The sequence below is a fragment of the Pleurodeles waltl genome, chromosome 2_2 (genome assembly GCF_031143425.1).
Source record: "Pleurodeles waltl isolate 20211129_DDA chromosome 2_2, aPleWal1.hap1.20221129, whole genome shotgun sequence".
In the NCBI taxonomy this organism is placed as follows: Eukaryota; Metazoa; Chordata; class Amphibia; order Caudata; family Salamandridae; genus Pleurodeles; species Pleurodeles waltl.
The window spans coordinates 897,902,132-897,926,335 of record NC_090439.1 but is presented as its reverse complement, the minus strand read 5'-3'; the positions used below and the strand labels follow the sequence as shown (position 1 = coordinate 897,926,335).

General features: G+C 46.1%; 1 protein-coding gene across 1 annotated transcript in view; it reads right to left on the bottom strand.

Annotated features, from left to right (window-relative positions):
- The window catches only part of DCSTAMP (dendrocyte expressed seven transmembrane protein), an 89,829-nt gene extending 66,069 nt beyond the window's left edge, over positions 1 to 23,760 (bottom strand). The window contains exon 1 of the mRNA XM_069219234.1: positions 22,930 to 23,760. Coding sequence (XP_069075335.1) covers positions 22,930 to 23,760 — 831 coding nt within the window. The remainder of the gene's footprint in view (positions 1 to 22,929) is intronic.
- Positions 23,761 to 24,204: the final 444 nt, after the last annotated feature.

Below are 24,204 nucleotides of genomic sequence, written 5' to 3'. Positions count from 1 at the left end.
CAAAGAGTTAATTTGCTCTAAGAGCAATTATAAAACAAACTATTAACAAGCCAGATGTGTGTTTAAAAAGCAGGTAAGCAAATGTGAGTGACAGTTTGCCTTTTTGCAGAAAAACAGAAAAAAGTAAAGTACATCGCGAGCCAGGAAGGTGTCAGATGAACGCCGACCCACCCCCCCGCGATAAACCTGCAGTAGGGTGACCACCTGGCATTGAGGCAAATTCTGGACAGGACTGTAAAAAATTAAGGACAAAGGGTCAAAATTCAGGACAAAAATTCAGGACAAAGGGTCAAAATTCAGGACAAAAATTCAAGAACAAATGTCAGTTTTACGGACACACACAAGAGAGGCCATGCCTCACTATGTTGTCAGTACATTTATTTACTCTTTAACATAGTACTATTTATTCACTGTGGTCTTTTTGTGATTGCCTCCTGGTATGCTACATTCAGGTGTCACATTACATCCTTGTTCAGTAGTAAATGAATGCCCTTCAGTACTGTGGCAAGGCCATCACCCCTACCCAAATCTACCCGATCTTTCCTGAAGAGAAAGTAACAGCAACATTTTGATTATGTTTCTGAACATTTTAAAACCCCTGGCAAACAGTTTGGGAAACATTAAGGTAATTAACCTTATGCTAGTTTAAACAAATTGAACAAAAACATCTGGCTTACCCCAACCGCACATGGACTTTCAACCGAATTTTTTTTTAAAGAGCCAGGGCAGATGGTGTGGGCGACATACCCATAACTTGTCTGTAGTCTCACTGCACTAGAGTGTATGTCTGGGACTCTACATTTATCTCAGAAATGGGAGCCCGGACCACCAATCAAAGATAATAAAAGAGGAGGATGAAATCGAGAGCAAATGGGAGATCCACGGCAAGTAATTCAAAGGGTTGCTAAAAACTGGATAAATAAAGAAGAGAAGAACAAGGTGGGACAATTCCTAAAATCAGACAAGATGGGTCCACCAAGACTATTCGAAGGTATTGGGTACCTGGGGAGTTGTCTCTGCACACAGGAGCGAAACAGAAGGGGCACTGTCAAGTGGTTGAACAAGCAACACCCATCCACCTTGGCAAACTCTCCTGGTGCAATGGTCCGCTGTTAGTGCTTTTGAAGAGTGAGCAGGGGCCAGACCCCTTGCAAGGTTGTGCAAGACAATTGCCCGCTTTGTCCATGTCTTTATATTGTTTTGAAGTTGAGCAAAAGCCAAACTAGAGATCTGGGTTATCCCTAAGTGTCAAGTACACATAGAATCTTCAAAATATTTGGGATGTAAATTGCACAAAGAAAATTTAAATTTTTTAAAATTTTATTAGTGTTTCTTTAACATATGGCACTGTTTTTGCCTTTATATACAATTAGATCTCAGATTGAACTGGGAACCAGTTACCTTTTGATATCTAATGATTAATATCTACCATTTTTACACTGATTTCAAGGATGAAAATCTCGGCAGAGCGAACGGTCCCTCCAAGCCCAGTTTGCTTTTTGGTCTTCTCTTCTGCTTTCTGTAGAGGCCATGTGGCACTGGTGAAGATGGTGTGCTACCCCAATGATAGTATTAGTTTCCAAACCTTCCCCTGCTTGTCCTTCATTCCTTCTTCAGACAGGCCACACATCTGATTTGGTCACTGCGGCACCAGCGGGAGCTCTTTCCACTCTAAAGCTAACTGTGACTGTGGGTGGATTAGGTCTTCTGGACTTAGAATGCTATTATTCAGCTGCACAGGTCCAATGGGTGGCTCGCTGGCTTTCTGTCCACCTCCCTGCATGATATGGGGTTTACCAGTAAAGACTTTTAAGAAAGGCTTAATGCACTGCTCATTGTTTCCTACTGACCATTCTACGGATCACCATCCGGGGTTATCATGCACGGCTTTCTCTTGCCTTGCCAGAACCTGTAAATTCACTGACACGAAGAAACCCTATGCTCCTGCACTACCTTTGCTAAGCCTTCCCACTTGCACAGGATGGCTGTGCTCAGAGCAACTCCATCAGTGGCATGTTGTAGGTGTCTTAAAATTGGAGACTTTGTTTCTGAACAGTGAGCTACTAAATTTCCAAACCCTTGTGGCAGACTACCATCTTCAACCCGGTCAACTCCTTACTTACAACCACCTTAAATAATAATTAAATGCCCTATTTCATGTCTACCATCTAGCACTAACCCTACAAGAGGTGTGCCAGAAGCTCTGTACCATAGGAAATGGTGGCAAACTGATAGAATGGGTGTACAGACCTATCCTGCAACATGGAAACCACTCCAGGTCTTCTCGACATACTAACTGGGTGATTAATGTGGCCAAACCTCTGCAAGATATGGACTAAAATACTGGACTTTCCCCACAAAGTATCCCACAGCTGTCACTTTAAGTAAATTCATAGTGCTTCCTTGTGAATGCATTCTGCCCGTTGCTTGCCATTGGCCTTGTGGTTTGTAACTCACAATTTGTTGCTTTCAATTTGCTGGCTTTATTTGTTTTAGGCTATGCAGCTTGAATTCGTCCCTTCCCTTGCCAAAACCTTATTTACAGTATCCTGCCGAGTGTTCCCTTTCTGTAAACAGGCCTGTAAATCTTGTTCTTATCTTATCATATTTGCTGTCATTCAAAGAACAAAGTCAAATGTCAGGCTCTGTCTTTGGTGGAAACTTAGGGGGTTATTACAACTTTGGATGAGGTGTTAATCCGTCCCAAAAGTGACGGTAAAGTGACGGATATACCACCAGCCTTATTACAAGTCCATTATATTGTATGGAACTTGTAATACGGCTGGTGGTATATCCGTCACTTTACCGTCACTTTTGGGACGGATTAACACCTCCTCCAAAGTTGTAATAACCCCCATAATGTACTCGTAATACGGCTGGTGGTATATCCGTCACTTTTGGGACGGATTAACACCTCCTCCAAAGTTGTAATAACCCCCTTAGTGTTTACTTTCCTTTCTCTGACTTCAAAGTGAGAGGATTTATGCGACAATCTTGCTGGATACTGGGGTTAGGAAAGAGTTTTTTCTATCACATGACAACATTTAAATAAACTTCAGAATATATCAGAATTAGAAGTACAAACCAAGCACATTTTTGTCAATTCTGAACTGTGCTGGAAACAAATAGCTTTAGATGATTAAAACAAATCTTTGCATTAGGTGATGCAATTTCCACACATCATCGTCTGTGCACAGTATAGTTTGATTTGAAAAACTGTATATCTGTGCAAATGTAATGGTCATTTCAATAAAAAATGTGTTGTCTGTAATGGCAGTGTGTTAGCATACCATCCATACTGCACTCCACTCTGCTCTGCACCACTACACGCCACTGCACCCTACTCTGTATCACTCCACTTTACTCCACTCCATGCCACTGCACTCTTCTCCATTCGGAACCACTTCACACTATGCCTCTCTACTGAACTCTGTACCACTCTACTCTATGCCGCTGCACTTTACGCCTCTCTACACCACTGTGCTCTGCTTGTCTGCACGCCATACCACTCCAGTCTAGGCAACACCAATCTAATCCGCATAACTCCACTCTCTGTCACTCTGCAACACTGCACTGTACGCCACTGCACTCTAAGCTAATACACTCTATGCTAATGCACTTTACTCTGTAACACTCAACTCTATGCCCCTGCACTCTACATCAATACACTGTACATCACTATAATCTACTCTGCACCTCTGCACTCTATGCCACGGCACTCTACACTACTTTACTCTATGCCATCACACTCTGTGCCACTTTATGCAACCCCACTCTACGCCACCTCATTCTACTGTGAAATAATCTACTTTATGCCACTGCATTCTATGCCACTGCACTCTACCCTGCACCTCTCTACTCTATGCCACTGCACTCTACTGTGAAACAATCTATTCCATGCCACTGTACTCCATACCACTCTGGCCACTGCACTTTAGTTCAATGCACTCTACACCACTGCAAGCTGACACTCTGCAACACTGCACTGGCCGCCACTATACTCTACACCACTCTGCTCTGTACTACTGCACTCTTCACCAATATACTCTATTCCACTGCATTATATGCCACTCTACTCTGCCCAATGCCATTCTATGCAACTGTACTCTACACCAGTGCACTCTAAACAACTGCACTGTATGCCACTGCCCTTTACTCTGCACCACTGTACTCTATGCCACTGTTCTCTGTACCACTCTACACCACTGCACTGACACTCTACTCTGCAACTCTGCACTCTACACCACTCTACTCTATGCCACTGCACTCTAGGCATTACACTCTACTCTACACCACTCTACAATACTCCACTCTGCACCACTGCATTCTATGCCACATGAGTCTACTCTGCACTCTATGACACTGCACCACTCTGCATTACTGCACAATCTGCTACTCTATTGTATGCCACACTACTCCACTGCACTCTATGTAACTCTACCCCATGCCACTCTATGCCACTGCACTCTGCGCCAATGCACTCTAAACAACTGCACTGTACGCCACTGCCCTCTACTCTGTACCACTGTACTCTATGCCACTGCTCTCTGTGCCACTCTACTCCACTCTACATCACTGCACTGACACTCTACTCTGCAGCGTTGCACTCTCCACCACTGTACTATACACCAATGTACTATGTACTACTGCATTCTATGCCACTGCACTCTATACCACTCTACTTTGCATCACTCCACTCTACAGCACTTTGCTCTACTCTGCACCATTCTACACTACGCCACTGCACTCCCTGCAACGAGTCTACTCTGCAATCTATGCCACTGCACCACTCTACACTACTGCTCTCTGCTACTCCACTGTATGCCACTCTACTCCACTGCACTCTATGCCACTCTACTCTGTCCCACGCTACTCCATGCCACTGCACTCTAAACCACTGCACTCTACGCTAACGCACTCTAAACAACTGCACAGTACCCCACTGTACTGTACTTTGAACCACTGGGCTCTACGCCACTGCTCTTATGCCACTCTACTCCACTCGACACAATTATGCCACTAACTTTAAGCCATGCTGAACAGCAGCTACTCTGGTGTATAACATGGCTAATGGCTAAAACACATTAGCAAAGCCAATAACTCTTTTGTAGATGAGACCTATTGGCTTTGCCAATGTTTGTTAGTACTATGAGGTACCGTGGTACCGGAAAGAACTGTGAAAAATACAATGACATCATAATAAAAGCTGCTACAAAATGCGCAAAAACATTTTGGTTAAAAAAAAAAAAAGTGCTTCTCAAATACAGATTTGAATAATATACAGTTTATACCTAGTACAAAAAAATGTTATAACACTCCATTAAAACCACACACTCCACAGCTCACCTTGGAACACCATTACAATACCTCTCTAAAACAAATATCTTTGCCACCAGAAAACTTCAATTGACTCCTTTTAGTAAAGTCAATGCAGGTTTTCAAGCCCCTTTGTATTTCCAGATTTATCAGTTGGGCACATTTGCATGTCTTTAGGGAAGGAGACCCCCTGTCATGAAGGTCTGATTCTTATCTGTCTGCCCCTCCCTCAGAGCACAGGAGACTCCCTGCCTTCCAGCGCAGCTGGGGAAACTGATCTGCCCGTAATTTTGCCCTGCCTCCGTTGCCCTTTAGGTGAAAGGCTAAAATTACGGACAAATGCCGTCCGTTAAGGCTTTCATCACGGACAACGGACGGCAGGGTGAAATTACGGACAGTCTGTGAAATTTATGGACGGGTGGTCACCCTAACCTGCAGTGTGGTAAAAGTGCCCAGAAATGCAGTTAAAAACATGTTTATAATCTGTATCAGTGCTGCCAGGTGAGACTTGCGGGTAGTGGGACTGGAGCGATACCTCATGCTCTTTTTGTAGGGTGACCAGATTTTGAGGAGCCAAAACCAGGACAGGTCCAACATAAAAGAAGGACTAAAGACTTTTCTCTCACTTTTATATCTGGCCTGTACCGTTTTTTTGCATAGCTTTGTGAATGTGTGCCTATACGTGTGTGTGTGTGTGTGTGTATGTATATATCTCTCTATATATATATATATATTATACATACACACCTATATACACACACACATTTACAAGACTACATATATAAATTTAGCTATGGCTTGATCTCCCACACTGCACCCCCAACCCACCCCCACTCACCTCTCTCTTCCCCTCACTACGTCTCTCTGCTGGGAGCAGACAGGGGACTGTGTTGCCTGACAGTAACAGAAAAATTACTTTAATTATTTCATACTTTGTAGGCGTCTTTAACTTATGCTTCCCTAGATGATCTGACCATTGTCCCAAAACGGACATTTATTTACTAATCTGACCTTGGTCCCAAAAACCTGGACATTTATTTAGAATTAAAAGAAGCGTCGGGACACCGGGACTGTCCTCTAAAACCGTGACTGTCTGGGGAAATCCGGGACGTCTGGTCACCCTATCTTTTTGTGTTATCTCAAACAACATGCAACCTCTAAATTAATACTGACATCCCAGAGAAACTTGCACCTGGCTAAGGCTGTGCTTACTTTTTCAGTGATGGTTAGTACTGACGGTCACGTGATTCTGTGACCTACCCAGCGTGGGCTCGATTTTGAAAAACTGTGAGATGAAGGCAGGAGCAATGTCAGATTTTCAGGACATCAGCATGAGCAATGCACCAGCATCCACTGAGACAGCCAGTAGTTAGCCTGAAAATAAGGTAAGGTAACTGTGGGCATTATGTTGGACAACCTAGAAGAACAAACCCTTGGTTATTCATTGGTTTAAAGATTTGCCAGAATTCCCCCTTGGTTTTGCATTCACCTAATTGTTTAAAACTATACCCAGAGAAGGCTAAGGTGGGTATTTCAAGATATTCAATGAAGTAGAGTCTGGCAGCTGGTTGGCCTGTATCAATGTCATCCCCACCTCCGGTCCTGCGTCTGTGGTGTCCGTGGGTGACTCACAATTTCCCCTTATTATCGACTGGAGCTGTCATCAGATTTGTCAATGGGCAGATATCTTGTTTACTTGCCCAACTACTTGGACTGGGACCTGTGTAATCTGTAATGTACTTTTGTGCTGCCCAGTGGTCCAGTCTCTACTTTATCAAGTCTCATTCATTAGAGTGAAGCTAGGTATTTTACAATACTACTTCTTCTGTAATTCTGGCACACCTGCAGGGTGTTTTCAGGCCTCTAAACTTTAAAACACTTTTCTTCGAGTTCTGGATAAGCATTTTCAAATAACCTTTCTTCAGTACTTGAGAGAATCACTTTGCCTAGCCTAGCTTTGATCCAAATTCTCTCCAGTTTCAGTGCCATGAGGCATGAAACCAAAAACAAAACATAATGTGAAAGATAACCATTTTCTTTTTTAATTATGAAGCTAATGCTGCTGAGGTATCGAAACAGGTTAATAAAAGATAATCTCACTCAATTGAATGGCACTCATTGTAGCTTGTGTATTAATAATATACAAGCTACCTTACTGTTAGAAATTGGGTCTTTGGTTGTGTTAGTCCTGACAGCCTTTAGGTGGTCACCCCTAACTTTTTGCCTGCCTCCCTCAACTTTTTGGACACTGTTTTTGCTGGTTTTAAGACTGCACACTTTACCACTGCTAACCAGTGCTAAAGTGCATATGCTCTCTCCCTTTAAACATGGTAACATTGGATCATACCCAATTGGACTATTTAATTTACTTAAAAGTCCCTAGTAGAGTGCACTATGTGTGCCCAGGGCCTGTAGATTAAAAGCTGGTGGTGGGCCTGTAGCACTGATTGTGCCAACCCCTTAAGTACCCCCTGAACCTTGTCTCAGGCCTGCCATTGCAAGGCCTGTGTGTGCAGTTTCACTGCCAATTCGATTAGGCATTTAAAAGTACTTGCCAAGCCTAAAACTCCCCTTTTTCTACATATAAGACACCCCTAAGGTTTGCCCTAGGTAACCCATAGGGCAGGGTGCTGTGTAGGCAAAAGGCAGGACATGTGCCTATGCAGTTTACATGTCCTGGTGGTGTAAAACTCCTAAGTTCGTTTTTACACTGCTGTGAGGCCTGCGCCCTTCATAGGCTAACATTGGGGCTGCCTTCATACATTGTTTGAGTCATAGCTGCTGATCTGAAAGGAGTAGGAAGGACATATTTAGTATGGCCAGAAAGGAGACATTAAGGCGGTCATTCCAACCGCGGCGGGCGGCGATAGCCGCCCGCCTGGCTGGAACAGCCGAATGACCGCACCGCGGTGAAAAGACCGCAGCGGTCATTCTGGCTTTCCCGCTGGGCCGGCGGGCGACCGCCAAAAGGCCACCCGCCGGCCCAGCGGGAAAGACCCAGCAACGATGAAGCCGGCTCCGAATGGAGCCGGCGGAGTTGCTGGGGTGCGACGGGTGCATTGGCACCCGTCGCGATTTTCAGTGTCTGCAAAGCAGACACTGAAAATCATTATGGGGCCCTGTTAGGGGGCCCCTGCACTGCCCATGCCAGTGGCATGGGCAGTGCAGGGGCCCCCAGGGGCCCCACGACACCCGTTCCCGCCATCCTGTTCCTGGCAGTAAAAGCCGCCAGGAACGGGATGGCGGGAAGGGGGTCGGAATCCCCATGGCGGCGCTGCTCCCTGGGCCAGGGGAAAACCGACGGGAAACCGCCGGTTCCCCTTTTCTGACCGCGGCTTTACCGCCGCGGTCAGAATGGCCCAGGAAGCACCGCCAGCCGGAATGACCCCCTAAATCATGCTGACTGGTGAAATTGGATTTAATATTACTATTTTAGAAATGCCACTTTTAGAAAGTGAGCTTTTATCTGCACTTAAATCTTTCTGTGCCTTAGAGTCGACGTCTGGCTGGGTTTAGTTGACAGCTTCTTGTGCATTCACTCAGACACACCCCAAACACAGGATACTCAGCCTCACTTGCATACATCTGCATTTTGAATGGGTCTTCCTGGCCCTGGGAGGGTGGAGGGCCTGCTCTCATACAAAGGACTGCCACACCCCCTACTGGGACCCTGGCAGACAGGATGGAACTGAAAGGGGACCTGGTGCACTTCTAAGCCACTCTTTGAAGCCTCCCCACTTAAAAGGCACATTTGGGTATATAAACAGGTCCTCTGCCCCTACAAACTCATACACTCCCTGGAGAAGAAACTTGTAACCAGAACCTGCATCCTGCCAAGAAGAACTGCTTGACTGCCCAAAGGACTCACCTGACTCCTTTCTTTGAAGGACTGCTGCCTTGCTGTTGCCCTGCTGCCTTGCTACTCTCTGGCTTAGGTGAAGAAGTGCTCTCCCAGGGCCTGGATAGAGCTTGCCTACTGTTCCCTGAAGTCTCAGGACCAAAAAAACTTCATCTCTTCAAGAAGGACTCCTTGTGCGGCAACATTTGACGCACAGCCTGCACTGTGGTGAAAATTTCACTGCACGCTGAACCGGAATGGCGCAGCCCGACTTCGCAATGAGAAGATCGATGCAGCACCAGTGTAGCAACCGTAATTCGACGTACGGCCCACTGGATTGACGCACAGCCGACCCGGAACGATGCAGCCCAACTTCCAGAGAGGAATCGACGCAGCGCCTGCCGTGCGGTAGAAAATTCGACGCAATGCCCGCCAGATCAACACAGCTCCTGTGACTTTGTCCTGCCAGTGCAGGAAATCCAAGCACCGTCCCCTGGGTGTCTGAATACCCCACACCCCAAAGAGGATCCACGAACCAGCGCCGGAAATCGACGCACAGCTGTCCCTGCGTGAGAACTAAACAAGGCATCGCCATGTGCAGCCTGAGAAATCGACGCACACCCCTTTGTTTCTACGCATCTCCTCCTCTGCGGTTCTTTGCAGAGACTTTTCACGCAAACCAGGTACTTTATGCTTGAAAGAGACTTTATTTGCTTTTAAAAGACTTAAGACACTTTATATCACTTTTCAGTGATACCTCTACATTTACTTATTGCATCTTTGATTGTTTTGACCTGCATTTATCCAGATAAATATTATATGTTTTTCTAAACACTGTGTGGTGTATTTTTGTGGTGCTATATGGTGTTGTTGTATGATTTATTGCACAAATACTTTCCACATTGCCTTCTAAGTTAAGCCTGACTGCTCAGTGCCAAGCTACCAGAGGGTGGGCACAGGATAATTTGGATTGTGTGTGACTTACCCTGACTAGAGTGAGGGTCCTTGCTTGGACAGGAGGTAACCTGACTGCCAACCAAAGACCCCATTTCTAACAGGTTGGTAGTCAGGTTGCCCCCTATCCAAGCAAGGACCCTCACTCTAGTCAGGGTGAAGGAGAATCACACTCAGTTAACCCCCGCTCACCCGTTTAGTAGTATGGTACGTGCAGGCAGGCTTAACTCAGAGACAATGTGTTAAGTATTTGTACCAACACACATAGCAATACAGTGAAGCAGTACAAAATGACACAACACAGGGCTAGAAAAATAGTAGATATTTTATCTCAATAAACGAGACCAAATACAACGAAAATCCACAAAACACCATTACAAATATTATCTTAGCGCTTAAAAACACAAAAATAGTTCCAAGGAGCACTAATGCTGCAATTTGACATTAAGCGTCGTAGTGACGGAGTGGTTTCCTACAATGCGACGCCATGGGTGCCGTTTACTGAGTCGTACGGACTCCTAGGTACAGTACCTTAGTAAAACAAGTAGAAAACAGGCCAGTGCATAGAGTTGGGGAGCAAGGCGTCGCTGGATCCAATGCGGCATCAGTTCCAGTGCTACAGGGCAGAGGAGCAGAGTTGTCAAGAAGAAGCATCGGGTCCTTACTTCAGAGGGGTGGAGGTGAGTGGGTGTCAGTTGCGAGGTGTCGGCCCCTTGGTTCCAGCAGAGACAAAGTCCAGCGAAGCCACGATGCTGAGGGGCATCCACACGGGGTCACTATGACATCACAAGGCCGCAGGCGCTGCAATGGCATCAGATGTCCCAGATGTCAGACTTACGACACTCCAATCTCAGCACAGTCGTGCGGGATCAGCAGTTTCGGTGACCCGAGGCCTGTGGAGTTGTTGCACTTCTGCGAGCTCCACAACTTCGGGGCAGGCGGCTTCACAGTTTCCATGCAGCGGCGTCCTTACCAAAGTTGCACGGTGACGTCTGGCGTCGTTAGACAGGTTTTTCTCCAGAGCTTCACTTCCAGGGGCCCAGGAACTGGAATGGCACCCTCTGGCAAGCTAGAATCCACAGCATGCAGTCTCAAAACTGGATGGTGAAGCCTTTGCTGTCCCTGAGGCTTCAAAACAGGAGGCAAGCTCTACTCCAAGCCCTTGGCCCCCTGACCTGCCTTTGGGCTGGGAGTACACTCGGCTCCACCAGCCTGCCTCCGTGCCCCTGACCCCGCCTTTGCTGCAGAAGGAAGTTAGAGGCCCTCCACCACCCGCAGGCACTTGCGTGCGCCTCATCCCTGGTGCCTAATAGTAGGCATACCTAGTGTGCATTGTACTTTGTATTTTGTTTTTGTAAATCGTATTTCGTTTTTTGTAATTTGTATTTCGTTTTATGCACTGTTTTTAACTTTACCTGTGCCCATTTTCTGCTCCGCTTAGTTTTACCCTCTCTGATTGTGCCTGTTTTCAATTACGACTCTTGCCAGTTGTTCCGACCCTACTGCTGCGTCCCCTGCGGCCCCGCCCCCTCGCACCTCCATTGGCCACTCCCTCCCACCTACCGCCTCCCAGCTGCAACTCCTTCCTTCTTACCTCCCCTTCTTAATGGCGGCCACTGTGCGGCTGTGCTGCTGGCACGGCAGAGGCCCGCCAGAGGCAAGCCTGTCTGCACTCGTCCGCGCCTGGACCGCGTCCAGCGCCCGTTCCCCTGGTCCATGCTCCTCCGGTCCCCCCAAGCGCCACTACTCCTCCACAGAGCTCCTTGCTCTCAACCCCGGCCGGCACACCGCCTGCACCCAGGCCATCCCCAGACACACGCATACGAACCTTTCACATGCCACTCATGCCACTTCTCCTGCACTCACACCAACACCAACACCAACTACACCAACAAGCACCACAACAACACCAAACACCCCAATCACCTCAACTGCATCCTCCTTAACACCCGCTCCGTCCACAAGCACGCCATCGAGCTTTGGGACCTACTCACGACAAACTCTCCCAACATCGCCTTCCTCACTGAAACATGGATGAACTCCTCATCGGAACCTGACATCGCCATAGCCATCCCAGAAGGATACAAAATCACCCATAGAGACCGTATCAACAAACCAGGAGGAGGAATCACCATAATACACAGAAATTCCATCAAGATTTCAACCAACACCAATGACACCCTAGACACCGCAGAGCACCAACACTTTCAGGTACACACCCTAAGAGGAACCCTCATCTACAGACCACCAGGACCCCGCCCCCCCATTCTGTGACACCATTGCCAACACTATCAGTTCCCACGCCCTCGCCTCCACAGACTACCTACTCCTCAGTGACCTTAACTTTCACCTGGAAAGCACCTCATGACTGCAATTCCACGGCCCTGCTGGACAACCTCGCAAACCTCGGCCTCAAGCAACTGGTCACCTCACCCACCCACTCAGCCAGGCACACGCTAGACGCCATCTTCACCTCCAGCAGCCACATCGCCTTCACTCACACCACCGAACTCCACTGGACTGACCACCACTGCGTCCACTTCTCCTTCCTCACCACCCACCACCAACAACATCCTACCCCTTACCGCAAGTGGAACAAGATCTCCAAAGAACAACTGACCTCCACCTTCGCACAAGCTCCACCTCCCAGTACCAACGACCCCAACGCCGCAGCCCTCAACCTCACACAATGGCTACAAGCATGTGCAGACTCCCTCGCCCCACTCAAAATAACCAACAAAACCAGTACCAACAAGACAGCCCCCTGGTTCACTGCAGAACTTCAGTTTTCCAAATGAGAATGCCGAAAAATTTAGAAAGCCTGGTGCCAAGAACCCTCAGTGAGCAACTTCTCCGCCCTAAAATCAGCCATGCGCAAACATCACCAGCTCATCCGGTCCACCAAACTATCCTTCTACAAAGAACGCATAGACGACAACGCACACAACAGCAAGGAACTTTTTGCCATCATCAAAGAACTCACCAAACCCAAATCCTGCGCCATCGACCCTCCACACTCCCAAGACCTCTGCAACTCCCTCTCCAACTACTTCCACCGCAAGATCGCAGACATACACAACAGCTTCACATCGTCATCGCCTACCATCACCACCACCACCGACACAGCCAACACCACAGCACCCTGCCGCACCAACGTACTGAACACCTGGACTCCCACCAACGACGAAGAAACCGGCAAAACCATGAGCTCCATCCTCTCAGGCTCCCCAACAGACCATTGCCCCCACCACATCTTCAACAAGGCCAGCCAAATCATCGTTCCCCAGCTTTGGGCCATCATCAACAACTCCTTCGAGACCGCAAGCTTCCCAGATATTTGGAAACACGCCGAAGTCAACGCTCTTCTCAAAAAACCCAAAGCAGACCCTGAAGACCTCACAAACTACCGAACTATCTCTCTACTCCCCTTCCCTGCAAAGGTCATAGAGAAGACAGTAAACATACAACCGTCTCGCTTCCTAGAAGACAACAACATACTCGACGTCTCCCAGTCTGGATTCTGCAAAAACCACAGCACCGAGACCACCCTCATCGCCTGTAGAGACGACATCAGGACCAGATTAGACAAGGGCGAAACCGTCACCCTAATCCTCCTAGACGTCTCCGCAGCTTTCGACACCGTATGCCACCAAACCCTTCGCATACGCCTCTTTGACGCCATAAAGCCCTGGACTGGCTCACCTCCTTCCTCTCCGAAAGAACCCAAGGAGTTTGCCTCCCTCCTTTCCGGTCTACACCCACCAGGACCATCTGTGGGGTCCCCCAGGGATCCTCCCTCAGCCCCATGCTTTTCAATATCAATATGGCTCCACTTGCCAACATCATCTGCCCCATGGCCTCACCATCATTTCATACGCCGACGACACCCAGCTCATCATCTCCCTCACAAGGAACCCATCTACTGCCAAGAATAACCTACACGCCGGACTCCTCACTATCGCTAACTGGATGACAGCATGCCACCTCAAATTGAACTGAGAAAAAAATGAGATCATCATCCTCGGTCCCAACAAGACAGCAGGGAACGACTCTTGGTGGCCCAGCACCCTTGGACCACCCCCAACACCCACGCACGCAATCTCAGCATCATACTGGACTCATCTGTCTCCATGACTCAGCAAATCAACGCCATATCATCCTCCTGCTTCAACACCCTCCGCATGCTACGCAAGACTTTCAAACTGATTCCTTTAGAAAGAAGAAGAACGGTCACCCACGCCCTCATAAGCAGCAAACTGGACGACGGCAACGCCCTCTAAGCATGGACCACAACTAAGCTTCAGAGAAAACTCCAGCGCATCCAGAACGCAGCCACACGTCTCATCCTCAACATCCCTCACCACGAACACATCTCCGCCCACCTCAGATCCCTACACTGGCTGCCCATCAACAAAAGGATAATTTTCAAAATCCTTGTCCACGCTCACAAAGCTCAGACCGGCCTACCTCAACGAACGAATCAACTTCCACAAACCAACTCGACAGCTCCGCTCCGCCGACCTCGCCCTCGCTACAGTCCCCTGCATCCAACGCACCACCTCCGGTGGCAGATCCCTCTCCCACCTTGCTGCCAAAACCTGGAACTCCCTCCCCACCAACCTATGCAAGAGCCAGGACCTCCTAACATTCAGAAAGCACCTCAAAACATGGCTTTTTGAGCAGTAACCCCCCCCCATCCCTGGCACCTTGAGACCCTACCGGGTGAGTAGTGCACTTAAGAAATGTGTCTGATTGATTGATTGATTGGAGATTCTTCTTCAAGCAGGAATGCACAACAAAGTCCAGTCTTTGTCCCCCTTCACAGGCAGAAGCAGCAACTACAGGATAGCCCAATAAAGCACAGTCACAGGCAGGGGCAGCACTTCTCAGCTTTTCAGCTCTTCTCCTTGGCAGAGGTTCCTCTTGATTCCAAAAGTGATCTAAATTCTGGGGTTTTGGGTCCACTACTTATACCCCTTTCTGCCTTTGAAGTTGAGAAACTTCAAAGGAAAGTCTTTGTTGTTCACAAGATCTTGCCTTGCCTATGCCAGGCCCCAGGCACACACCAGGGGGTTGGAGACTGCATTGTGTGAGGGCAGGCACAGCACTTGCAGGTGTGAGTGACCATTCCTCCCTCCACTCTAGCACAGATGGCTCATCAGGATATGCAGACTACACCCCAGCACCCTTTGTGTCACTGTTTAGAGGAAATGCATGAACACACCAACTGTCAAACTGACCCAGACAGGGAATCCACAAACAGGCAAAGTCACAGAATGGTTTAAGCAAAAAAAGCCTACTTTCTAAAAGTGGCATTTTCAAACTAACAATCTTAAAACCATCTTCACTAAAAGATATATTTTTAAATTGTGAGTTCAGAGACCTCAAGCTCCACATTTCTATCTGATCTCAAAGGGAATCTGCATGTTAATAATATTTAAAGGCAGCCCTCATGTTAGGCTATGAGAGGGATAGGTCTTGCACAGTGAAAACCGAATTTGGCAGTATTTCACTATTAGGACATGTAAAACACATCAGTACATGTCCCACCTTTAACATACACTGCACCCTGCCCATGGGGTTACCTAGGGCCTAACGTTGGGGTGCCTTACATGTATAAAAAGGGAAGGTTTAGGCCTGGCAAATGGGTACACTTTCCAAGTCAAATTGGCAGGTAAAACCTGCACACACAGACACTGCAGTGGCTACTAATGTGGGTGGCACAACCAGTGCTGCAGGCCCACTAGTAGCATTTGAGTTACAGGCCCTGGGCACCTCTAGTGCACTTTACTAGGGACTTACTAGTAAATCAAATATGCCAATCATGGAAAAGTCAATTACACTTACATTTTACATAGGGAGCACTTGCAATTGCACTTTAGCACTGGTCAGCAGTGGTAAAGTGTCCAGAGTAACAAAGACAGCAAAAACAGAGTCCAGCACACAGAAAACAGCCTGGAAAGTAGAGGCAAAAAGTTAGGGGAGACCACGCCAAGGATGCCAGGTTTAACACTTACTAATTGCGCCATTGTTTTTCTATTCTACAGAAGTGAATTATGAGGTAGCAGTAAGAGAGTAGGCAGAAATATTAAATGTCCCCATTTTGAAGCATGTTCCAAATGGCACCAAGAGCGTATATAGTTCTCACCTGAGGAACTTTTGAATTAATTGTGGCCAAATAGTTCATTTCACAGTATATTTTTCTAAGAATCTGCACTAAGATAACACATTTTCAAAGTAGTTCTGAATAGGACTACCTTCAAGGCTCACTTTTGTCAGGGTATAATCCATTGGGATTTAACCATGCATTCTTCACCACAAATGACAAATACATTTTAATGATTTTCGAGACAAGTATGATCCTCCTCTAATGTGTGGGTCATCAAAAACCGTTGATCAAAAATAATATCAAAACAGAGCAGTCAGTCACATGTCTCTACAATTTGGTTAAAAAGCCACAGATGTTACAGGCAATGCAAGTAATTTTGGTGTACAATTTGAATATTATTTATAAAATGTACATAGCACCTTTCTTCAGTTTTGTGTCCTAAATCCAGCCATTTTTCCATCCTGCCACCTCCAAATAGATTTTTAGACAAATATAAAGAATGGGAATCTACTCAGAGGGAACATAGCAGGATAGGAAAATGCAGATCTCTTGCTCGCATTTATTAGACAGCATGGCTATTCTTCAGATTAGATGAATTTCACAGGCTCAAGCAACAGAGCTGTCACTGAGAGTATAGGTAGAGGAGGGCGTAACACGTGTATTTCCTTGAAGTGTACTCATGCAGAATTACAAAAAAATTCAGCAAGATTGCACAGAATTACACAAGAAGAGTAATTCTACATTTGGCGCCATTTTCTTAGTACAAAAATGTCCCCTCACGTCCAAAATGGGCACAAGGTTGCATAGTGCTAACCAGTGCTTAATTTGTAAATAAAAACGTGCCGGTGCCCAAAGCCCTCCTCCTAAATTCTCGGCTGCTTCAATTAAATGTGCGAACACGTAATATTGAGGGAGCGTAATCCTGAAGCCATCTCGGGCCTCTTCAATCCATTTATAGCCCTTCCCTGCCCCTTCAGCTCACTCCTGCAGCTTTCTGCTCTGTTTGTGATGCTTTTTCGTTTTTCTCTTCCTCCGTCTTTCTCAAATATGTCTTTTGCTCGCAATAAATGCTTGAGGCAAAAATTAAGCGCCGGCCCTCAAAAATAGCTGGTGCTCCGAACCCGAAACAACAAGCACAAATTAAGCTCTGGTGCTAACAGCAAGAGAACATTAATAGCAAATGCGAGCAGCTGCTCGCACTCACAAAATGTGCACTTGGTGTGGGATTTCCCCCAACTTACTCCCAGCCTTTAGTGCCATTTTCCTAATGCAAAATGCACCTTTGCGTCCGAAATAGACATGACAATGCATTTTTCTCTAAGAAATGGTGCTAAATGTAACAGAATAGCGAGCGCAAGCAGCTGCTTGCACTCTATAAATGTGCTCTTGCGGTAGAATTCTCCCCCCCTAAATATTCTTAATATGCCTGCGAGCATTGACGAGTTATTATCAGTAATTCAAAGCCAGAGTAATGAGGAATTACCGAAATTACTTCGATTTGTGGCATAATTGAAATTCTGCCCGTGCCTAATTATAGGATTCTGAAAGATTCTGCAGCAGACTGCCATAAGGTTACACGAATGATATATGCTGTGAGCGCAGACATCAGTACTGAGTATAAAGTTGTCAAAAGTTTTGTAAAAAGAGATGATAAAATGTCTCTACATAACTCATGAATAGCAATCCTAGCAGCAGGCTCCAACTCAGCAAGACATATGGCTCAAATATAGTATGGAAAAGCAATAATTGTGCCCCCAAACATTACCTTAGCGTTTCCTGATAAATATATTGTGGTCCGATAGCAGCAGTTTTTCATTGTGGGTCAGTAATACGCTTTGACACATAATTATATTGCCCCCAAATACCAGCGTTACATGTTTAGTAAAGCCATGTATGCTCTCCCAATAAGTTTGTTACTTGCTACTGCCCAACATGGACACAATCTGCCAGCATGCTAATGTATCCTAATCATATTCCAGGATGCCGGGGATGACCACAAAAATGACAATGATGCTGTCAATATGAGAAGACCTATCACCAAACTATTATACAAGATATGACCACCAGGATGTCTAGGACATTTTAGACATATCAGTGAAGGCCACCATATTCCAGCTCCACCGTAATGCCTATTTTGTCCACAGTATGTCAAGAAGGGCAATTTTAATGCCTTCTTACTATGATCAAAATATGCAAGGGCCACCGTAATGACTACACAACTTGCCTGAATATCCTTGCATGTACCAAGTCTTCATTATAACTTTAAGGCTAGTTATGTTAGTTGGTTCTATAAAACTAAGGGCCAGATTTACAAGGCCCTAGCGCCTCCGTGCACCACACCAGCATAAAGTTTTATGCTCATGTGGCTCAAGGAGGCAATTTTTGCCGTGCCATATCTACAAAGTGGTACAATGCATGCATTGCACCACTTTGCTACCCTTTGCTCTAAATTATGCCTGCATCAGACATAATGTATGCAAGGGGGCATTGTTGCGTTAGGAGGCCGGCAAAACTGGTGCAGGGAAATCTAAAAGATTTCACTGTACCATTTTTGGCGTCATTTTTAACGCCTGCTTAGAGCAGGCATTAAAATGACACACCCATATTAACCTATGGGCCTCCTTGCACTTTGCCCCACTAGCATCAAAAGTTTTGATGTTAGTGGAGCAAAGTGCCACAATAGCATCAGAAATTATGACGCTATTAGCCTAATGACCTACATGGTGTCGTCAGGTGGGGGAGGGGCGACGCGAGCAAACTGGCGCATCAGTACTGATGCACCAGTTTCTTGTAAATTTGACTCTAAGTATGGCCAAACATAAGGAGGACGAGGCAACAGTGCCCCTTGCCCTTCTTGTTTGCTTTGGCAAATGAACCAGTGAACTATATGTTGCACAAAAGGCATGCCAATATCTAGCTGATATTCTCCAGTCACTAATGGAGGACATGGAGATGTTTGGTCACTCTTCTGGTCATCAGATCAACTGAAGCAACTCAGACCTGTTCCTACTGACTACTGATACCTGGCAGGTCGATGATGTTCTAGGATTCAAATGAGAAGGGGATGTTATCCGATTAACAGGAGAAGGGACATTCACATACTAATTGACATAAATTTGGCATGGCTGTGGGGAATTTTGAAGGCTAAGTTCAAAACTGGAGCAGAGTGCTTCTTTTGAATACTGGTCAAGTGTCCTTTCTGTAAATGGTGATGTTGCCAATCTTTATAGAACTGTTTACGAATATTCCTATAATCCTGCCAAACACGTTCTTTTACAAATTGAAAGTCATTTGCATTAGGTTAGTGAGGGTGGTAGAACTTCCAGGATAGGCTGGATCACCATGGTTACCATGGTGGCTAATCTTTCAGTACCTGAGTTTCAAATGTACTGCTTGACTGCATAGTCCAGCTATGTCAGTTTGGTTTGTGGGGGTTCCCAACACATATAAATGAAGAAGGCACTGACTTCCCTGTGCTGTGGAGTTGGCAACTGCCATCCACTGCAAGGTATTAGCACCCAGGAAAGCAGTTAAATGCTTGGTCATGGTAAGGCGGGGCTGGAAGAAGCGTGCTGGCAAAATGAAGGTGAATATGGTGGTGACTACTCTGTGCCAGAGGCGCCAATTATGTGTGCACCTGGGATATGGAAAATGATGCAAGGATTAGGGATCTGTAAATGCGAGATAGTTCCCAAAGCAAACATTTCCTTTCGACAGAGGATTTAGAGAGCAGAGGGGAGACCAATAGTATAAGCGCAAATATGATTTTTGCAATATTACACCAGGTTTTCCAGCTCAACCTCTAATATTTAATCCTTTGGATCTGGCCTCTAGAACGTAAGGGATGCTAATTTCTGGTCTCAGCAAAGCTACCAGGGAGCCAGGGGGATGCTGCTGTTAAGAGGGAAGTTGCATGAAGGTAGTGGTGCATATTATGTTAATGGCAGAACAAAGGCAAATCCTATGTGTTGGACCTGGACCTCTCTGCAGGGTCACCCCTAAATGTTTTGCCTTCACCCCTACTGCTTTCTGAACCAGTTTTTTTGGCTTCACATTTTACCACTGCTAATCAGTGCTAAAATGCTTGTGCTCTCTCCTTTAAACATGGGAAAATTGGCTTACACCCAATTGGCACATTTAATTTGTTTGTAAGTCCCTAGTATGTGGCACTAAATATTTGATGTCTGAGGAATTATCATTTTAAATCCCCTTTAGTGTTAAAGTCGGATTGTAAATCACAATTTTGAAAAAGCCACTTTTAGGAAGTTGGTATTTGTGTGTCCTGTTTGTTGTCTGCAGCTTGTTTCTGGGTCAGTTGACTAGGTATAGTTGGCAGTTGTTCTCTGTGTATTCCTCTAAGCTAACCGCACAATGAAGGGTCTGGGTGTAGCCAGGATGGGCCATCCTGATGTGATGAGGGGGTGGAGCTGTCACTTGTCACACATGCACTTCAGAGGCACTGCCTCGGTTCATACACACAGGACTACACCCTACCCCATTGTGCCTGCAGAAAAACTGGTACTGGGGCAGAGAGGCAGGAAATTCCAGACACCTGTGGAGGGGAAATACTCCAGAAGTTTTTTCTACTTCAAAGTGGGCACCAGGTATAAAAATCGGACTTCCAGACCTACTCTTCAGTACACCTCTGGACCTGTGTATACTACAGAAGAAGGACAGCCCTGCAGACAGAAGACTACCTTGCTGCTTGAGGACTGGACTCTCTCTTAGAAGGACGATTTGACCTGCACCCCACATCCTAGGGTGAAGTGACTCCAAGGGTTAGCTGACAGATTTCCTGTTCTGTGCTACAGGGACACAACAAATTACAGAGGTCTCTGAGCAACTGCCCAACTGACCTACTGTACTGGACCTTCCTGGACCTTAAACGGAACTTGTCTGAGCCCTGCTGACCTCTGCTGAATTGAATTCCTGATCACCAATAGGTACCCTTCAGATTCTGAACCCATTGTGTGGCATCAGTTGAGCTCCTCCTAAAAGAAAAAGAGACATCATGAAGTTTTCGGCTCTTCATGCCAAGATCATGACACCCATGTCGATCGCCAATTCGAAGCTCCTGTGAACATGACTCATCGTACTACAGCGACGACCACCAATGCAAGATCTGCATGTCGTGCTATACCATTAACAGCCTGTTGTGACCGCCATTGGGAAGTTCCTGGAAAGACCATCCACGATGCCCTACAGGATCTTTCTGCTACAGTGACAACAGTCTTTGACGCCCAGCCTGCTGTCCGTGCTACAGTGACGACCATCTGCGACATTCTCCCTGCTCCTCCTGGCCTCCTCCACCATGAAAGGAAGTCTTTGCACTGGACTTTAGAAGATGACTTTTTCAGCAGGACTGACAAGGTCCATGTATTGGGCCTGTGCCCCATTGGGGTCAACCTGAACTTGTGACTTTCATCTGGCCTGGCACAATGAGATAACTGCACTCTCTCCTCTTCCCCCTCCCACCTCCCGTGGCCTAGCTCCACCCCTCCCTGCACTGCTGGCTGTGCCAGAAGCAGAAAAATAAAAGACAGTAAACTATAGTTTTATTTTTCTGCTTCCGGCTCAGCCAGCTTGGCAACGCTCTTCCGCTCTTCCGCTATCCTTCACCATAGAGATGGAGCTGTCCCTGGGTGTGACGTGTCCTTTATGATTTTGTGCTGTGTTCTGTTGTTCCTCTTGAACCTACTCGAGTTGCTTGTGCCTTTAACTGCTCAGGGACTTGTGCTCATCTTAAACCATAGAAGAATTGCCTTGGTGTTTTCTTTGTGCTCTGGATTCCATTATAAAGATGGTGGTATGCAGGTGCAATCCCAAACTGGAAAGTGGGGCGACGCTGAAGAGCAAACGCCTTGCAGCTATTTTACACTCATCTGTTTGGTTCTTCCTGCTCTCATAAATCTCCTTCAACAATGCTAATATGTCTAAGATGAAAGGAAATCGAGTTGGTTAGTTGCTTACAGGCACACGTGGACATTTGCAAGACTGTCAGGAGTGTTCCCTCGAACAGTGTAACCACTGGCTTCATAGCAACCAAATGACGGCAGCAAACCACGGTGCATTACTGAGTGAACTACAGTATCCAAATATTCAATAACTTATTTGGGCTTTTGGGGTTATCTTCGCCTCCCAAGATTTGTAATAAAAATGTGGCTAAATGGTGCATTTTAGCACACCCGAAAATCCAAAGTTTTAGAAATAGTTCTGAACTCGAACTCTGTAATGTATCCAATAATAATATAGCTAGCATCGTAACCCAAATCATTTTTACTCTGCATTGGAAAATGCATTTATTGTATCACTAGAAGCATTCTCTGCCAAATATATCCCTGACTTCAAAATAATACTGCTCTGAAAGAGTAGGGACGAGCACATATATTGCCATTAAAAATGCCACCTTGTATACACCCTGTGCCAGAAGAAATAACCACCATCACCATTAGTGTGTCATGTAAATGAGAATTTATTTCACAGTTTGTTCCAAAACAAACTTCCTGTGCTTCTGCTCTGTACAACTGAATTAAATTGGTCTCCAAAGCCTGGTCATAAAATACATTTGAGTTACAAATTGTGTTCATAATGCTATAATTTGGTGCATAATGCTATATGACTCGAATAGCCGTAATCTACTAGATATTTTCAGAAGATGAACTAGGACTTTGTTTATCCTTGGGATGAATCACAAATACCTTTACACACTTTATTTCATAACAAGAAAGAGCGATATACTCACAATGTTTGACAAGCTGATAGGAACCTTCAGAACTGGGAGCTCTTGAAGACGGGCCGTCACCGACAAAATAAGCCAGTACAGCAGCGCATCTGATGCTGCTATGAAAGTCCAGATGCAAACATTGGTGAACACGGGGAGGAGGAAGAGTCCTACCCTCTTCCACTCCTTTCCTGTCAGGCGCAGTGGCGGAATGGTCACATAGCGCTTTCTTTCACTTTTGCTGAGTGGAAGTACGCAGGGCTTCCCTTGCTCCCTGTTGCTGTCATCAAGCTTGGTGAAACCTTGGGTGATGTAGGACTTCTGAAATGTCCTATTGCCCGCTGTCAGATACCTCCTGAAGAAGACTGCTGTTCCAGCTAGAACCATGGCTATCCCTATGGCAAAAAGTACGTTTTGGCCCACACTGGCCACAGAGTCAAGAACGGTGAAGATATTTTCAGCAACACTTTGAACCTGTTGCCTTGTTTCCATCAGCTTCATTTTCAGCCGTTCATCTAACACGTGACTCTGCACGTGGAAGCTGTCCTTTACTCTCACCACGTCACTAAAGGGGTTGTTAAATTGTTTTCCTTCATTATAGATCCAACGTATCACTTTAACGTAATAGTCCAGGGGTGCTACATTGATTGAAAGTCGTTTGGCTTCTAAGTTGCAAGTGATACTGTTGACCAAACCCTCCAGATTTAGGAAAATATTTTTTATATTGTGGAATAGGACTATACCAGTCCCGGCTGTTATAAGGGCATTTCTGCCTTCCCGCATTCCACATGATATTAGTAATAATATGCTGAAACAACGCATGTGCTTGGAAAAAAACAAGAGAGTAGAAACCGCTGCTCCTGTGAATGCAGCGACCGCCAAGGAAGCCACAGCAGTAGTCCCTAGTGACATATTCAGGCCAAGGAACGCAAGGGTGCCAAAGATGACTCCAAGGAGAAAGCAGTCCAGGACAAGGGTCATTGTGCTCTTCCAGCCTGGCTTACGGTCAGCTACAAATACAGCCACAAGAGGGAAAAAGCTACATGGGCACTGAGACCACCTCAACATGTTTGGCTTCCAAAGAAGTTGTGATCTGTAATGCAGAAAAAGTATTTCATTTTAGAAATTCTTGTAAATTAGGCTATAAGTTAAGATTTTATCATAAAGAGTGTATTCTATGATTGTAGACAATCCCAACCAAGACAAAACTTGCCACCTCTAAGTAGTACCAGAGGGATCAAATAAATACTCTCTCAAAGTAGCTTC